Source organism: Nerophis lumbriciformis, linkage group LG03, assembly GCF_033978685.3.
Source record: "Nerophis lumbriciformis linkage group LG03, RoL_Nlum_v2.1, whole genome shotgun sequence".
Lineage (NCBI taxonomy): Eukaryota > Metazoa > Chordata > Actinopteri > Syngnathiformes > Syngnathidae > Nerophis > Nerophis lumbriciformis.
In genome coordinates, this window is record NC_084550.2 from 23021190 (window position 1) to 23038167 (window position 16978).

Below are 16978 nucleotides of genomic sequence, written 5' to 3' on the forward strand. Positions count from 1 at the left end.
TTCCCATATGTAATGCTAATGTCTGATGTTTTAATATAACATAAAAAAATACAAATAAAATAAAATATATATATCGTTAGCATTGACCCGAGACTGCTGTTACCTTTGATATCAATAATGTCGATATGCGAGTGGATCTGCCCTCCCCGACCTTGCATGGCAGGTTCGTCAAGGTCTCCCGATGCTTGAGGTGCTTTTTTTTTGTGATGTGAAGTTCGGCTCTTATAGAGAACTGACTCATTTGATTCGGCTCTCAAAGTAGACGTGACTCGTTCAGTTCCAATGTAGCCTTTCAGATATTTGTGACACTTAAACCCATTTTAAGTGGTTGAATTACTTGTTTTGGCTCGTTTGTCACTCCTTGTCCTCGCTGTAGCGCTTTCTCGTCGTCACTTCGAAGAGCAGGTTCGAAGAGCCGTGTCGTTTACGAACGACACACTCCGCTTGTGCTTTTCCAAGCTCACCTGTGTCGTCGTCTTTTGGGCGTGTTTTTCTTTCCCGGACGACCCCCCACTCCCAACAGCCGGAGGACATAAGTTTGTTCACATGGACGAAGGGCGGAAGACGAGTTCAGTGAAGTACTAATTCAGTCGAGATGGAAGCGAACGGTCTCGACAACAAGCCCGGTAGGTGAAATTATTTGACGTTTTAATGTGAAATACACATGCTAGCTTACAGGCAATCACACCACCTGTTAAATTCCTCGGACTGTTTTTTTAAAGTCGCAAAAGGTGTGGCTCTTTCACCTTCTGTGGGTGAATTTGTCTTCTAGAACATTCTGCACATGTTACGAAGTGCTATTGAAGACATTAAAACACGGTGTGTTCCTACTTTTACCCTCCAAGTGTGCGATGTAAACTTATAAAGTCATGCTAGCTGACTGTTACTGTCAGCAACCACAAGGGGGCGTCCGTGAACGAATTACTGCAAGTGTTTAAAGCAGTGGAGTCCCCAAGCACCGGTACCGGTCCGTGACGCCTTTGCTACCGGGCCGCAGAGAAACATTAAATAAAAAGTCCTAAAAAGGACTGTATTTTCTCCAACTTAACTTTGGCCTGTCCAACTAGGCCGGGGGTCGGCAACCCACGGCTCTTTAGCGCCGCCCTAGTGGCTCACTGGAGCTTTTTCAAAAATGTATAAAAAATGGAGGGGGAAAAATATATTTTTTGTTTTAATATGGTTTCTATAGGAGGACAAACATGACACAAACCTCCCTAATTGTTGTAAATCACACTGTTTATATTTAACATGCTTTACTAATTCGAGTATTTGGCGAGTGCTGTTTTGTCCTACTATTTTTCGGTCCTTGAACTCACTGTAGTTTGTTTACATGTATAACTTTCTAGGACAGAAGTCGGCAACCCAAAGTGTTGAAAGAGCCATATTGGACCGAAAATACAAAAACAAATCTGTCTGGAGCCGGAAAAAATGAAAAGCCATATTACATACATAGTGTGCAGTGTTGGGACTAACGCGTTACAAAGTAACGCGTTACTGTAACGCCTTACTGTAACGCCGTTAGTTTCGGCGGTAACTAGTAACCTAACGCGTTATTTTTTTTTATTGAGTAATTTAGTTACCGTTACTACATGATGCGTTACTGTGTTATTTTACGTTACTTTTGAGGTAGTATCGGCTAGAAACAGAAGCGCTGCGGTGTCGTTCTTCTGAATCTTCCTCTGTCACAAGCCGGAGAGAAGAAAAGAGGCGCGGTCTATGTGGGTGTGGGTGTGGGGGAAAAAAGTTGTTGGCACGTTCAGTCCACACACAGTGTGGTCATGGCGAGCGGAGTAACGGAGGAGCTTGAACGCCCTCGCCATTGAATCGGTGTGTTTATAAGTGCAGACTCGGTTGTGCAAAACGAGGGTTTTAAACACATGCTGAACGTGCTTGAACCACGTTACGACATCCCGTCGCGCACCCACTTCAGCAATAAGATTGTGCCAGATCTTTATGAGCAGGAGAAGAAAAAAATTGTGGATGAACTATCCCGAGCATCATCTGTTGCGCTCATGACAGACGGGTGGACGTCCAGCGGAACTATAAGCGCTCACTTCATCACAGCAGACTGGGAGATGAGAAGACACGCCCCCTCTACAAGAGTCACCTTGCGCAGGTACTGACACAAGCAGTGGAGGACTGGAAGATAAAGATATCCCAGTCACACGTGATAATGCCAAAAATCAAATAATTACAGAGAATGAGGCAGGACTGGGACCACAGATAGGTGCTTTGCACATGTAGTGAATTTGGCATCACAGAAGGGAATCTCAGTCAATAGGATGGAGCGCCTCTTTGGGAGGATCAGGAAGGTTTCTTACTTCCACCCAAGCACAACAGCTGCTCATGTGCTTAAGACAAAGCAAGAAATGCTAAAGCTGCCTGCTCATACATGATGTCCCAACGAGGTGGAACTCCACTTATGATATGTTGGAGCAGCAGGCAGCTATATACTCTGCATTGACCCACAACACCCTGAAGACAAATGTCACCCTGTCTGATGATGATGTGAGAGTGGCAGGTGAGGTCCTCCAGGTGCTTAAACCCCTCAAAAGTGTTCCATCTCTACTGAGCACTGAAACTTCACCATCTGTGTCAATGATCCTGCCACTGAAAACAAGTATTCTACAATCCATGGCTCCAAGTGTGGAAGACAGCAGCATCACTCCAGATGTCAGGCTTTATGTTTCAAGGAAGATGATGTGCCTTCTTATGTTGCACTTTAACTTGTTTTTTATTCATGGTCATTGGTCCAAGTTTAAAGAAAGGAGGAATGCCTTTTTATGTTGCACTGTTTTTCATTAATTATGTTAAAAGGAAAATAAAAATGTATGTCAAGTTGATCAACAGATTGTATTATTCTCCAGTGCAATAACAGTACTGAAATGAAGGCAAAAAGGGCATTAATGGGAGCTTTGAAAAAAATAAGTAACTAAATAGTTACTTTTCACAGTAACGCATTACTTTTTGGTGTAAGTAACTGAGTTAGTAACTGAGTTACTTTTGAAATAAAGTAACTAGTAACTGTAACTAGTTACTGGTTTTCAGTAACTAACCCAACACTGATAGTGTGTCATGAGATATAAATTGAATTAAGAGGATTTAAAGGCCTACTGAAATGTGATTTTCTTATTCAAACGGGGATAGCAGGTCCATTCTATGTGTCATACTTGATCATTTCGCGATATTGCCATATTTTTGCTGAAAGGATTTAGTAGAGAACATCGACGATAAAGTTCGCAACTTTTGGTCGTTGATAAAAAAGCCTTGCCTGTACCGGAAGTAGCAGACTATATGCGCGTGACGTCACAGGTTGTGGAGCTCCTCACATCTGCACATTGTTTACAATCATGGCCACCAGCAGCGAGAGCGATTCGGACCGAGAAAGCAACGATTTCCCCATTAATTTGAGCCAGGATGAAAGATTTGTGGATGAGGATAGTGAGAGTGAAGGACTAGAGGGCAGTGGGAGCGATTAAAACAGTAAATAAACACAAGACATATATATACTCTATTAGCCACAACACAACCAGGCTTATATTTAATATGCCACAAATTAATCCCGCATAACAAACACCTCCCCCCTCCCGTCCATATAACCCGCCAATACAACTCAAACACCTGCACAACACACTCAATCCCACAGCCCAAAGTACCATTAACCTTCCCAAAGTTCACACAGCACATATATTTCCCCAAAGTTACGTACGTGACATGCACATAGCGGCACGCACGTACGGGCAAGCGATCAAATGTTTGGAAGCCGCAGCTGCATGCGTACTCACGGTACCGCGTCTGCGCATCCAACTCAAAGTCCTCCTGGTAAGAGTCTCTGTTGTCCCAGTTCTCCACAGGTCAATGGTAAAGCTTGACTGTCATCTTCCGGGAATGTAAACAATAAAACACCGGCTGTGTTATCCGGCACAACAGTCAGGGGGTGCATTCTACAGCGAGGGTGCGTTATCCGCCACAACACATGCCGCAATACACCGCTTCCCACCTACAGCTTTCTTCTTTGCTGTCTCCATTGTTCATTGAACAAATTGCAAAAGATTCACCAACACAGATGTCCAGAATACTGTGGAATTTTGCGATAAACAGACGACTTAATAGTTGGCCACCATGCTGTCCCAAAATGTCCTCTACAATCCGTGACGTCACGCGCTGACGTCATCATACCTAGACGTTTTCAGCAGGATGTTTCGCGCGAAATTTAACATTGCACTTTAGTAAACTAACCCGGCCATATTGGCTTGTGTTGCAATGTTAAGATTTCATCATTGATAAACTATCAGACTGCGTGGTCCGTAGTAGTGGGTTTCAGTAGGCCTTTCAAGGAAACTAAATGACTTCAAATATACCGTATTTTTCGGAGTATAAGTCGCACCGGAGTATAAGTCGCACCGGAGTATAAGTCGCACCTGCCAAAAATGCATAATAAAAAAAGGAAAAAAACATATATAAGTCGCACTGGAGCCCGGCCAAACTATGAAAAAAAATTGCGACTTATAGTCCGAAAAATACGGTACCTACAAATGAGGCATAATGATGCAATATGTACATATAGCTAGCCTAAATAGCATGTTAGCATCGACTAGCTTGCATTAATGCAGTGACCAAATATGCCTGATTAGCACTCCACACAAGTCAATAACATCACCAAAACTCACCTTCTGTGCATTCACGCACAACGTTAAAAGTTTGGTGGACAAAATGAGACAGAAAAAGAAGTGGCACAAAACATGTCCGAGAAAGTTATACATGTAAACAAACTACGGTGAGTTCCATCACCGCCAAAATTAGTAGGACTCGCCAAATACTCGAATCAGTGAAGCATGTTTGATATAAACAGTGTGATTTATAACAATTAGGGAGGCTTGTGTCATGTTTTTCCTCCTACAGAAACCATATTAACACAAAAAATATATTTTTCCCCCTCCATTTTTCATACATTTTTGAAAAAGCTCCAGAGAGCCACTAGGGCGGCGCTAAAGAGCCGCGGGTTGCCGACCCCCGTTCTAGGACGTGTTTTGTGCCACTTTTTTTTTCTGCCTCATTTTGTCCACCAAACTTTTAACGTTGTGCGTGAATGCACAAAGGTGAGTTTTGTTGATGTTATTGACTTGTGTGGAGTGCTAATCAGACATATTTGGTCACTGCATGGCTGCAAGCTAAACAATGCTAACATGCTATTTAGGCTACCTATATGTACATATTGCATCATTATGCCTCATTTGTAGGTATATTTGAGGTCATTTAGTTTCCTTTAAGTCCTCTTAAATACATTTATATCTCATGACACACTATCTGTATGTAATATGGCTTTTCATTTTTTGCGGCTCCAGACAGATTTGTTTTTACCCCTTCCCCTTAGCTGTCCTGGATGAACTGAAATAATTTTTTCCCAATCATTTTGGAACTTGCAAGCGTACTTCTTCTTCTTACTCGTCGTCGCCATGTCTCTTTTTCGGTCTTCTGCTTCGTCTCTGTTATGTTTTTGGACATAACTACTTGCTGTAGTTTTGAAACGATGCATGATGGGAATCCGGATGTTGTGTGTCAGTGTATTAACGTGCCGGCTGGAGAAATATCTCCGCGCCTGCCTTTAAGGCACGCCCCCAATATTCTTGTGCGGGTGGAAATCTGGAGAAATTCGGGAGAATGGTTGCCCCGGGAGATTTTCGGGAGGGGCACTGAAATCGGGAGGGTTGGCAAGTTTGGTCATGGCTGCCATGAGAGGGCCGCTTGTAACAGTAAATAATTAATGAATTTGCATACAAATTTAAATATTAAAAACAATTTTTACGTAAAGAGTAAGAAAAAATACTGTGGATTTTTCCACTTTCTTACAGGGAAAAAAATGGCAGCTTAGTTGCCAGTAAAATATTTTACTGTAAAATATATGGTGTTTTTTATTATTATTAATATTTTTTTACAAGATATTACTGTAAATAGAAATACAGTACCACTGTTTAAATTTATTTTGGCAACTCAGATGCCAGTTTTTTACCATAATAAAATGTAGTACCATAAAAATCAACCGTGGATTTTACAGTAAAAAACAAAACAAAAAACTAACAGCTCAGTCGACATAATACTGTAAAAAAAACATTGGTCGTTTTTTTTAAACTTACAGTATATCAATCAATCAATCAATCAATGTTTATTTATATAGCCCTAAATCACAAGTGTCTCAAAGGGCTGCACAAGCCACAACGACATCCTCGGTACAAAGCCCACATAAGGGCAAGGAAAAACTCACCCCAGTGGGACGTCGATGTGAATGACTATGAGAAACCTTGGAGAGGACCGCATATGTGGGTAACCCCCCCCCCCCTCTAGGGGAGACTGAAAGCAATGGATGTCGAGTGGGTCTGACATAATATTGTGAGAGTCCAGTCCATAGTGGATCCAACATAATAGTAAGAGTCCAGTCCATAGTGGGGCCAGCAGGACACCATCCCGAGCGGAGACGGGTCAGCAGCGCAGAGATGTTCCCAGCCGATGCACAGGCGAGCGGTCCACCCCGGGTCCCGACTCTGGACAGCCAGCACTTCATCCATGGCCACCGGACCTGTGCCCCCCCCCCTCCACAAGGAAAAGGGGAGCAGAGGAGAAAAGAAAAGAAACGGCAGATCAACTGGTCTAACAGGGGGGCTATTTAAAGGCTAAAGTATACAAATGAGTTTTAAGATGGGACTTAAATGCTTCTACTGAGGTAGCATCTCTAATTGTTACAATGCTGTAGAAATAAATAAATCTATTGGTCATTTTTATAGTGTACAATTTGATGGATAACTTGCTTCGAAATCATAAGTTAAGCAGATATTTAAGTATTTATTTGGATTTTGACCAACAAAGTTAGATAATATAATATTTCTTGCAATATTGGACACTATTATTTTTCACTGTCAAACTAGAAAGAAACCCTAATACCTTTTAATAAGAAAGAAAATATAAGGTATTTAATTGACACATTATTTCCAGGCTTTTGCGGGCCATATAAAATGACGTGAAGGGCCTAGACCAGTGTTTTTCAACCTTTTTTGAGCCAAGGCGCATTTTTTTCCATTGAAAAAATCCGGAGGCACACCACCAGCAGAAGTAATTGAAAAATGAAACTCTGCAGACGATAAAAAGTCGTGTGAATTTGTATATTTTTTTAAACTTCCACAATTCGCACATTTTTCAACCTATTCAAACCATTCCAACATCAACACATTCCGCTCATCCAACTAACCCTTTCCCAAGTTCCAAACCAAATTCCCTTTCTCCTGGAAATTAAAACTCTTCAACGTTCAAACCATTCCAACATTCAAACCATTCTTGCATTCATACTGCATTCTGTCAGCATTTCACTTCAACTTTGGAGCATTCACACGCAAATCCTTCAGGAATTGCCTCATCTAGTTCGATTTTTTTTTTTTTTAATTAAAGGCAAAATCATTCAATGAGCAGAGAGAATGTACAGGTTAAAAAGTATCGGTATTGGCAATATGAGCCCAGTATTACTTGGTATCGGCGCCATATCAAAAAATGTGCAGCGTCGCCCCCCCCGCTGGCAGCCGGTGTTCAGATCAATTCAAAAAAGTGACCTTTGAGCGGGGCTAGTACTACACGGCCCTTCCACGCGCTCCTTCCTCTTCACGCCTTGAACACACAACAGCAACTATGGCATGTCTGCGTACACAACAACTCAGTCGCTCCCAGGAGTTACTGCGTCACGCCAGAGAGCAGGAGGCGGTCAGAGAGAATTTAAAACACCTAGGTAGGCGGCACGTTGTTAGCATGCAAGTGGCAGCATTAGCCGATAACCACATGAGGTTTGGCAGGTCTGCATGAATCCCCTTGCTCATGTCTTTCTCAGGCTTGGAGGGAGACACGGACGTCCAGTTCCTCCTGCAGGGGGGGGAACTTCTCAAGGTGCGCTCCTCATCCTGGAAGAAAAACCGCTACTTTAAGCTCCAAGAGGACTGCAGGACAATGTGGCGTGAATCCAAGCGAATCTTCAAGAGGCACCGGACCTGTGAGTGTTGTCCTAACCTTTAAAACTCCCCTGAAAATGCAAGATGAAAACCCCAATGTTGACCGTTTTGTCTAGGGTGGATTGTTCCATTGTAAAAGTGGAAGAGCTGATCTGTCTTATGGCTAAGGGAGATAGCAGGTGATAACTGATATGCTTTGCAGGCTGGTCGTCATGGAGACTATTTCTTTTATAGTGCCTATTAAGTTCTCCTGGTTGAACTGTGTGCCACGTCCATAAAAGAAATATCAGCGACCAGTGACCTCAGTCTAATGCAAACATAAGGCCCACAGCGTTTTATATGGCCTGGTAATTAGGGTGTAACGGTACACAAAAATTTCGGTTCGGTACGTACCTCGGTTTAGAAGTCACGGTTCGGTTCATTTTCGGTACAGTAAGAAAACAACAAAATATAAATTTTTTTGGTTATTTATTTACCAAATTTGTAAACAATGGCTTTATCCTTTTAACATTGGGAACACTATAATAATTCTGCCCACGTTAATCAACATTAAAGGCCTACTGAAACCCACTACTACCGACCACGCAGTCTGATAGTTTATATATCAATGGTGAAATCTTAACATTGCAACACATGCCAATACGGCCGGGTGAACTTATAAAGTGCAATTTTAAATTTCCTACGAAACTTCCGGTTGAAAACGTCTAGGTATGATGACGTATGCGCGTGACGTCGATGGTTGAAACGGAAGTATTGGGACGCCATTGTATCCAATACAAAAAGCTCAGTTTTCATCGCAAAATTCCACGGTATTCTGGACATCTGTGTTGGTGAATCTTTTGCAATTTGTTTAATGAACAATGGAGACTGCAAAGAAGAAAGCTGTAGATGTGATCGGTGTATTAGCATCTGGCTACAGCAACAAAACCAGGAGGACTTTGACTTGGATAGCAGACGCGCTATCCGACGCTAGCCGCCGACCGCATCGATGATCGGGTGAAGTCCTTCGTCGATCGCTGGAACGCAGGTTAGCTTCGGTGTTGATGAGCAGATGAGGGTTGGCGTAGGTGGAGAGCTAATGTTTTTATCATAGCTCTGTCGAGGTCCGTAGCTAAGTTAGATTCAATGGCGTCTTTAGCAACAGCATTGTTAAGCTTCGCCAGGCTGGAAAGCATTAACCGTGTGGTTACAGGTCCATGGTTTAATAGTATTGTTGATTTTCTGTCTATCCTTCCAGTCAGGGGTTTATTTCTTTTGTTTCTATCTGCAGTTAAGCCGGATGCTATCACGTTAGCTCCGTAGCTATAGTGCTTCACCGATGTATTGTCGTGGAGATAAAAGTAACTGTGAATGGCCATTTCGCGTTCTCGACTCTCATTTTCAAGAGGATATAGTATCCGAGGTGGTTTAAAATACAAATCCGTGATCCACAATAGAAAAGGGAGAGAGTGTGAAATCCAATGAGCCCTTGTACCTAAGTTACAGTCAGAGCGAAAAAAGATGCGTCCTGCACTGCACTCTAATACTTCACTCTCACGTTCCTCATCCACGAATCTTTCATCCTTGCTCAAATTAATGGGGTAATCGTGGCTTTCTTGGTCCGAATCGCTCTCGCTGCTGATGTAAACAATGGGGAAATGTGAGGAGACTTTCAACTTGTGACATCACGCTACTTCCGGTACAGGCAAGGCTTTTTTTATCAGTGACCAAAAGTTGCGAACTTTATCGTCGTTGTTCTATACTAAATCCTTTCAACAAAAATATGGCAATATCGCGAAATGATCAAGTATGACACAGAATGGATCTGCTATCCCCATTTAAATAAAAAAAAATCATTTCAGTAGGCCTTTAAACTGCCTCAAGTTGTTGCTCAGATTAAATAAAATGACAAAACTTTTCTTCTACATATAAAAAGTGCAACATTAAACAGTTTCAAGTCAACTCAACGGTATAGCTCTGTTGGTAGAGCGGCCGTGCCAGCAACTTGAGGGTTGCAGGTTCGATCCCCGCTTCCGCCATCCTAGTCACTGCTGTTGTGTCCTTGGGCAAGACACTTTACCCACCTGCTCCCAGTGCCACCCACACTGGTTTAAATCTAACTTAGATATTGGGTTTCACAATGTAAAGCGCTTTGAGTCACTTGAGAAAAAGCGCTATATAAATGTAATTCACTTCACTTCACAACTCATCATGCTTAATTTATTTCATCATTTGGGAAGCCTGTAGTTGATTTTTATTATGTAAATGTTATATTTTCATCAACATGTGACAGCAGTGACCCTGCCATTCAAAACTAGGCTGCTGCATTACTAATGATTAATGTAACTATAGCTGAAAAAATAGTGCAATAGGAGAGACTATTCATCCCTGAACACCATGGACTTCATGTAGACTTAATGATGCAGTTACATTATTATATCAACTATCAGAGACAGAAACTCTTCATTTAACATAATGTCCTGCTTCAACACAGCTCTATCAACACAGAAAAATGTAAAGTGAAATAACAGACAGACAATTTTCCCGGCAAATTTCCCATATTTTGAAACACAAATGTTGATGCTCCTCCTAGACACACGAAATAGAGGTCTTTTTGAAAGTCAATGATGATGCTAAATTAACCACAACATTAGCGCCGCTTAAAGTATGTTGCTACTGTCAGGTTCAAACACTGATGACCTCTATTAAACAGACAAAGAAGCAAGGAATCAAACAGAGATAGAATTAAATTTGGCTCAATGTGGTGAAACGCGTAGACCTGTACCCTTGTACAGTGTCCCACCACGCTCTGACGAAAGATTGTACGCCTCCTCTTTTATTTGGACGTTCCCTGATTACATGGCAACAGCTGTGTGTAAGGGAGGGGGGTTGTAAACAGCCACTGACTTTGGTCACAAAACAGTTATAAGAAAAGGTGCCTGGAGGGGGGTCAGGCCCTGCTTCCTCTCCGCTTTGTAGATCTCGGGTCAAGACAAAATCTTCCTGTGGATTACAATACATCAAAGAAACCGACACCTTCATGTCGCTTCCCATCCTACACAGTGGAGTTTTACAAGCCTTTTGATTGGTAAGATCAAAGACAGCTTTTGTCTGCTCGCCGGGAACTCATTGAAACACAAAGTTTTGTGATAATTTAGACACAATTATTCTGACAGCTACTGGGCCGACGTTTCTTAAAATGTTAAAAAAACAACGTAAAGCTTTGTTCAGCTGTTTACTGGCCTACTATTCATGTTTAAATCACTTCTACTCCAAATATCAGCCTTCTTGGCTACTAAGAAACGGTATCAATATGGGCCCTGACAAAAAACATATCTGTTGATTTCTAATAAAAATCCTGTAATCTCCCCCAATAAAATCTATAGCAAAAGTAGGACATGTGTTCTTTGTCTACTCACAGCACAATCAAAGTACTGTAAATGACATTACGTTTGTTTGTTTTTTGCTTTGTTCGCAGTTTCCATCGACGACATTGCGGCGGTGCGGCGGGGCCGCCAGACGGAGGGCTTGAAGAAGTACACGGACCAGCAGGAGGACAACTGCTGCTTCTCTATCGTCTTCAAGGTCCCCGGTAAGAACCTGGACCTCATCGCCAGCTCTGAGGACGAGACCAAGCAGTGGGTCAGCAGCTTGCAGAAAATGATTGACAGCAGGAACAACCTCAACCAGCAGCAGAAGTCTGAACAGTATCCTTATCATGGCGCTGTTAAGCTTGCTTTGTAAGTGGCATTGCTTATTCCCGCTCTCGAAAAGAGACCAGGTGTTGGCAAGGGGCGGAGCCAATCAACACTCGTTGTGATGATTGGCCAATGAGTGGTAATAGAGCTAAATGAAATTGCATGAAAGTCAACCCTGATCAACTGTAATCTAAATACTGTAGCTAATACAGTAGCCAAAATTGCAAGTTCATATACATTTAAGACATTTTGTATATTTTGCAGCATATTAAAATGCTGTCTTAGCCATCTGTGTTGTGTGACTCCAGGAACCATCATCACTGTTTGTTTAGGTTTCTTTGCACTACATGCGGTTAAATTGATGTCACATTTCTGACAGGAGTTTGCATGCAAATAAACATTTAACAACCTCATTAGTATAGGTCACAGGCAACGTTCCCTCTAAGGTGCGCGCCTGCGCAATTGCACACTGCTCACGCGTCCTCTGCGCACAGCAAATTAATGCCGCGCAGGAAATCAAAAATCCCACCTGAACTCTAAACAAAATAAACACATTACAATTTATTTTGTATGATTTTGCAATGCAACTCTGTGAGTGACAGGTGACAAGAGTGGCCCCAATGAATAAAACAAGACACTTTACAGACAGGAATTCCATCAATCACTTTATTGAGCAAAACTGTTTGTAACCACACCAAAACATGAGTAAAAACAACTTTTATCTATAAAAACTGGTAATTATCTGCCATACAAACCAGGCTTAAACCAACTTTGTCATCCGTCGTTTCAACAGAAGCCGCTCGCTTTCTCACCTGCACCAACACAAGCACTCATGGCACTTAGCCAGTGCTGCGTTTATGGCCACACAAAAAGTCGGACAACCCCAACGCCACACAATGTGTAAATGCCAGGTTGTAATCCTCTGACTCCTCAATCAGATGTGTGCTTATTTTACTGCCATTTATTAAGAGTGTTAATCCAAGGATATTATTCATGAAATATTGTCATTAGATTTCATAAATGCTAATAAAAAGATGTATTTTACAGACCGAAAGTAACAGGAACTAAATATAATCTCTGAAAGGGGTAACATTTCTTTTAAAGGCAGGACCCACAGCCAGACATACAATACTAGCACATAGGTCATGAAAAACATGTTTTTTTGTTATTGTCATTGTAAGAGGGCAAAATCACTTATATCAGAAAATTATTTTAATAAAACATTTAAATTGTTACGCTGTCAGGTTTGGGACAGGTGTGACACTGGTGTGGCCACAGTGTGCACGTCTGATGTTGCTCACATGTGCTCCACTGAATGCTCAGGGAGTTTGTGCGTTTGCTCACACACATGAAAAATTCGAGGGAACATTGTTCACAGGTGTCAAACTCAAGGCTCGGGCGCCAGATCTGGCCGGCCACATCATTTTATTTGGCCCTCGGAAGCCTGGAAATAATATGCGTCATTAAAGTACTTAATATCTTCTTACTAAATGTATTAGTTGTTTCCATTTTGACAGAAAAAAATACATGCACTCAATGCAATCGCATATTTGTTAAACATAAATATTATAATGTAACAAATATATGACCATAGATTCAAACAATGTTTAAGATAAACTAGAAATACCTACCGCATTTTTCGGGCTATAAGTCGCAGTAGAGATGGAGTAGAGATGTCCGATAATATCGGCCGATAAATGCGTTAAAATGTAATATCGGAAATTATCGGTATCAGTTTTTTTTACTTATCGGTACCGGTTTTTTAAATTTTTTTAAATGTTATTTATTTTTTATTAAATCAACATACAAAACACAAGATACACTTACAATTAGTGCACCAACGCAAAAAACCTTCCTCCCCCATTTACACTCATTCACACAAAAGGGTTGTTTCTTTCAGTTATTAATATTCTGGTTCCTACATTATATATCAATACAGTCTGCAAGGGATACAGTCCGTAAGCACACATGATTGTGCGTGCTGCTGGTCCACTAATAGTACTAACCTTTAACACTTAATTTTACTCATTTTCATTAATTACTAGTTTCTATCTAACTGTTTTTATATTGTTTTACTTTCTTTTTTATTCAAGAAAATGTTTTTAATTTATTTATCTTATTTTATTTAATAATTTTTTTTTAAAAGTACCTTATCTTCACCATACCTGGTTGTCCAAATTAGGCATAATAATGTGTTAATTCCACGACTGTGTATATCGGTTGATATCGGTATCGGTAATTAAAGAGTTGGACAATATCGGAATATCGGGAAAAAGCCATTATCGGACATCCCTACTCAGGAGCGACTTATGTGTGAAATTATTAACACATTACCGTAAAATATCAAATATTTAGTGATTAGGAGTGACAGATTGTTAGGTAAACATATAGCATGTTCTATATGTTGTAGTTATTTGAATGACTCTTACCATAATACCGGTATGTTACGTTAACATACCAGGCACCTTCTCAGTTGGTTATTTATGCCTCATATAACATACCGGTACACTTATTCAGCCTGTTGTTTACTATTCTTTATTTTAAATTGCCTTTCAAATGTCTATTCTTGGTGTTGGCTTTTATCAAATACATTTCCCCAAAAAATGTGACTTATACTCCAGTGCGACTAATGTGTTTTTTTTCTTTCTTTAGTATGCATTTTCGGCCGGTGTGACTTATACTCCGAAAAATACGGGTACTTTTTATCTGCTTGACTTATGAATTCTAAGCAAGTTATTCATCAAATTGTCAAATTTAATACATAGATTTTACAGCGACTTTAACAACATTTACTGTGTTTTTTCAGCATTTTACTGTACATTAAAATCTGACCATAAAAGGCTGGCAACTGAGCTGCCAGGTTTTTGACTGTAAAAAACTGTGGTACTGTTTTGCTACTCACAATAGTACACGGTAAAATCTACAGTTGTTTTACGGTAAAAACCGGCAGCTAAAAATGCCAGAATTTTACTGTAAAAATGGAGTTTTATATTTACAGTAAAAAAAAAAAACACTAAAATTCTAACTGAGCTGCCAGTTTTGTACCGTGAAAAACAGTGGTACCGTTTTTTCCAATTTACAGTAACATGCTGAAAAAAACACTGTAAATTTTACTGTAAAATGTTTTGCGACTGACCTGTCAGTTATTTACTGTAAAATCGACAAATTTGTTTTACATTGTTGTACATAAAAAAAAAAAAAAAAATCCAAATAATCAAATGCATAGGCAATTGTGTAATAATATCATTCACTGTTAGAAGTGGCCCTCTGAGGGCAAACATAACTGCGATATGGCCCTCCATTAAAACGAGTTTGACAGTCCTGGTCTAGGTTATAATGCCGGGGTCTCAAACCCGTGGGCTATCTGCGGCCCGTACTGTGTGGCTCTGAATCCATCTGCATAGTTTAGTGTTAGGGAATTGCAGTCCGCACACCCTAGTTCAGGGGTCGGCAACCTTTACCAGTCAAAGAGCCATTTTGACCAGTTTCACAAATTAAAGAAAACAATGGGAGCCACAAAAATCTTTTGAAATTTAAAATGAAATAACACTGCATACAAAAGTTTTTTTGTTTGCTTTGTGCTATGTATAAACCAGGGATCGGCAACCTTTACCAGTCAAAGAGCCATTTTGACCAGTTTCACAAATTACAGAAAACAATGGGAGCCACAAATATCTTTTGAAATTTAAAATGAAATAACACTGCATACAAAGGTTTTTTTTTTTGCTTTGTGCTATGTATAAACCAAGGGTCTCAGACACGTGGCTCACACCTTATTATGAAAATTGAATGTTATTGTGGCCCGCGGGTTTTATATGAATGGCGCTTGACAGCATCATACTTACCAAACCTCCTGATTTTTCCGGAAGACTACGAATTTCCCCCGAACGTGCCGTGATAGTTCAGTATTTAGCGCCCACTACAACCAGCGTGCCGGCCCAGCCACACGTTGTATGGGGCTTCTGCTTGCTCACGTAAGTGACAGCAAGGCATACTTGGTCAACAACCACACAGGTTACACTGACGGTGGCGGTATAAAAAACTTTAACACTCTTACTAATAATGCGCCACACTGTGAACCCACACCAAACAAGAATGACAAACACATTTCGGGAGTACATCTGCACCGTAACACAACATAAACACAACAGAACAAATACCCAGAATCCCATGCAGCACTAACTCTTCCGGGCTACATTATACACCCCCGCTACCAAACCCCGCCCACCTCAACCACAGAGGGGGGGGGTTTGATGTGTGAGGGAGCAGGGTTGGGGTGAGGGCGGGGTTTGGTGGTAGCAGGGGTGTATAATGTAGCCCGGAAGAGTCAGGGCTGCATGGGATTCTGGGTATTTGTTCTGTTGTGTTTATGTTGTGTTAAGGTGCAGATGTTCTCCCGAAATGTGTTTGTCATTCTTGTTTGGTTTTGGTTCAAAGTGTGGCGCATTATTAGTAAGAGTGTTAAAGTTGTTTTATATGGCCACCGTCAGTGTAACCTGTGTGGCTGTTGACCAAGTATGCTTTGCTGTCACTTACGTGTGCAAGCAGAAGATGCATTTAACAAGGAGCTGGGCTGGCACGCTGTTTATACAGATTGTAGAGGGTGCTAAATGCTGTACCATCATGGCACGCCCTTATTATTATTGTAAGGGTGATAATGGGATAATATTGATCCCGGGAGTTTTCTGCGAGAGGCACTGAAATTCGGAAGTGTCCCGGGAAAATCGGGGGGGTCGGCAAGTATGCAGCTGAGCCGCATCAGAGTGATCAAAGAGCTGCATGCAGCTCCGGAGCCGCGGGTTGCCGACCCCTGCCCTAGGTATTGAGATAAATGTGTGTTTATGCAATCAAAGAAAAGTTATTATAAACTAACACATTTGTAAACAATACATTTGAAACAAATGCAAAAATCAGATTTACATTAAACACAAAAATAATGGATTTAAAATAAAAATATAATATTGCAAACAAAAAATGAGTTGTAACATAAGAATATTGGATTTGCAACTTAAAACATTTAAAACAAAAAAAAAGTAGATTTGAAATAAAAACACAGATTTGCAAACAAAAATGATAGATCGGAATTTTAAAAAAGCTAAACGTTTTACAAATAATACAATATTTTAACCAAAAATGGATTTAAAATAAAACATTTTCAAACAAAATGTTTTTTGTTTATTTTCCATTTACAAATCTTTTTGGTCGGGGCCCAATTTCAATCTTGTGGTTGGGGCGTCCTCTGAACAATGTTAGAAGTAGGGCTGTGAAATGACTCTTTTTTTTATTTTTTTATTTTTTTATTTTTTATTTTTTATT

General features: G+C 40.7%; 1 protein-coding gene across 1 annotated transcript in view; it reads left to right on the forward strand.

Moving 5' to 3' along the window:
• The first annotated feature begins 461 nt into the window (after nt 1-461).
• The window catches only part of LOC133581483 (1-phosphatidylinositol 4,5-bisphosphate phosphodiesterase delta-1-like), a 72681-nt gene continuing 56164 nt past the window's right edge, over nt 462-16978 (forward strand). The window contains exons 1-3 of the mRNA XM_061935500.1: nt 462-626; nt 7868-8026; nt 11443-11671. Coding sequence (XP_061791484.1) covers nt 596-626; nt 7868-8026; nt 11443-11671 — 419 coding nt within the window. The 5' untranslated portion in view covers nt 462-595. The remainder of the gene's footprint in view (nt 627-7867; nt 8027-11442; nt 11672-16978) is intronic.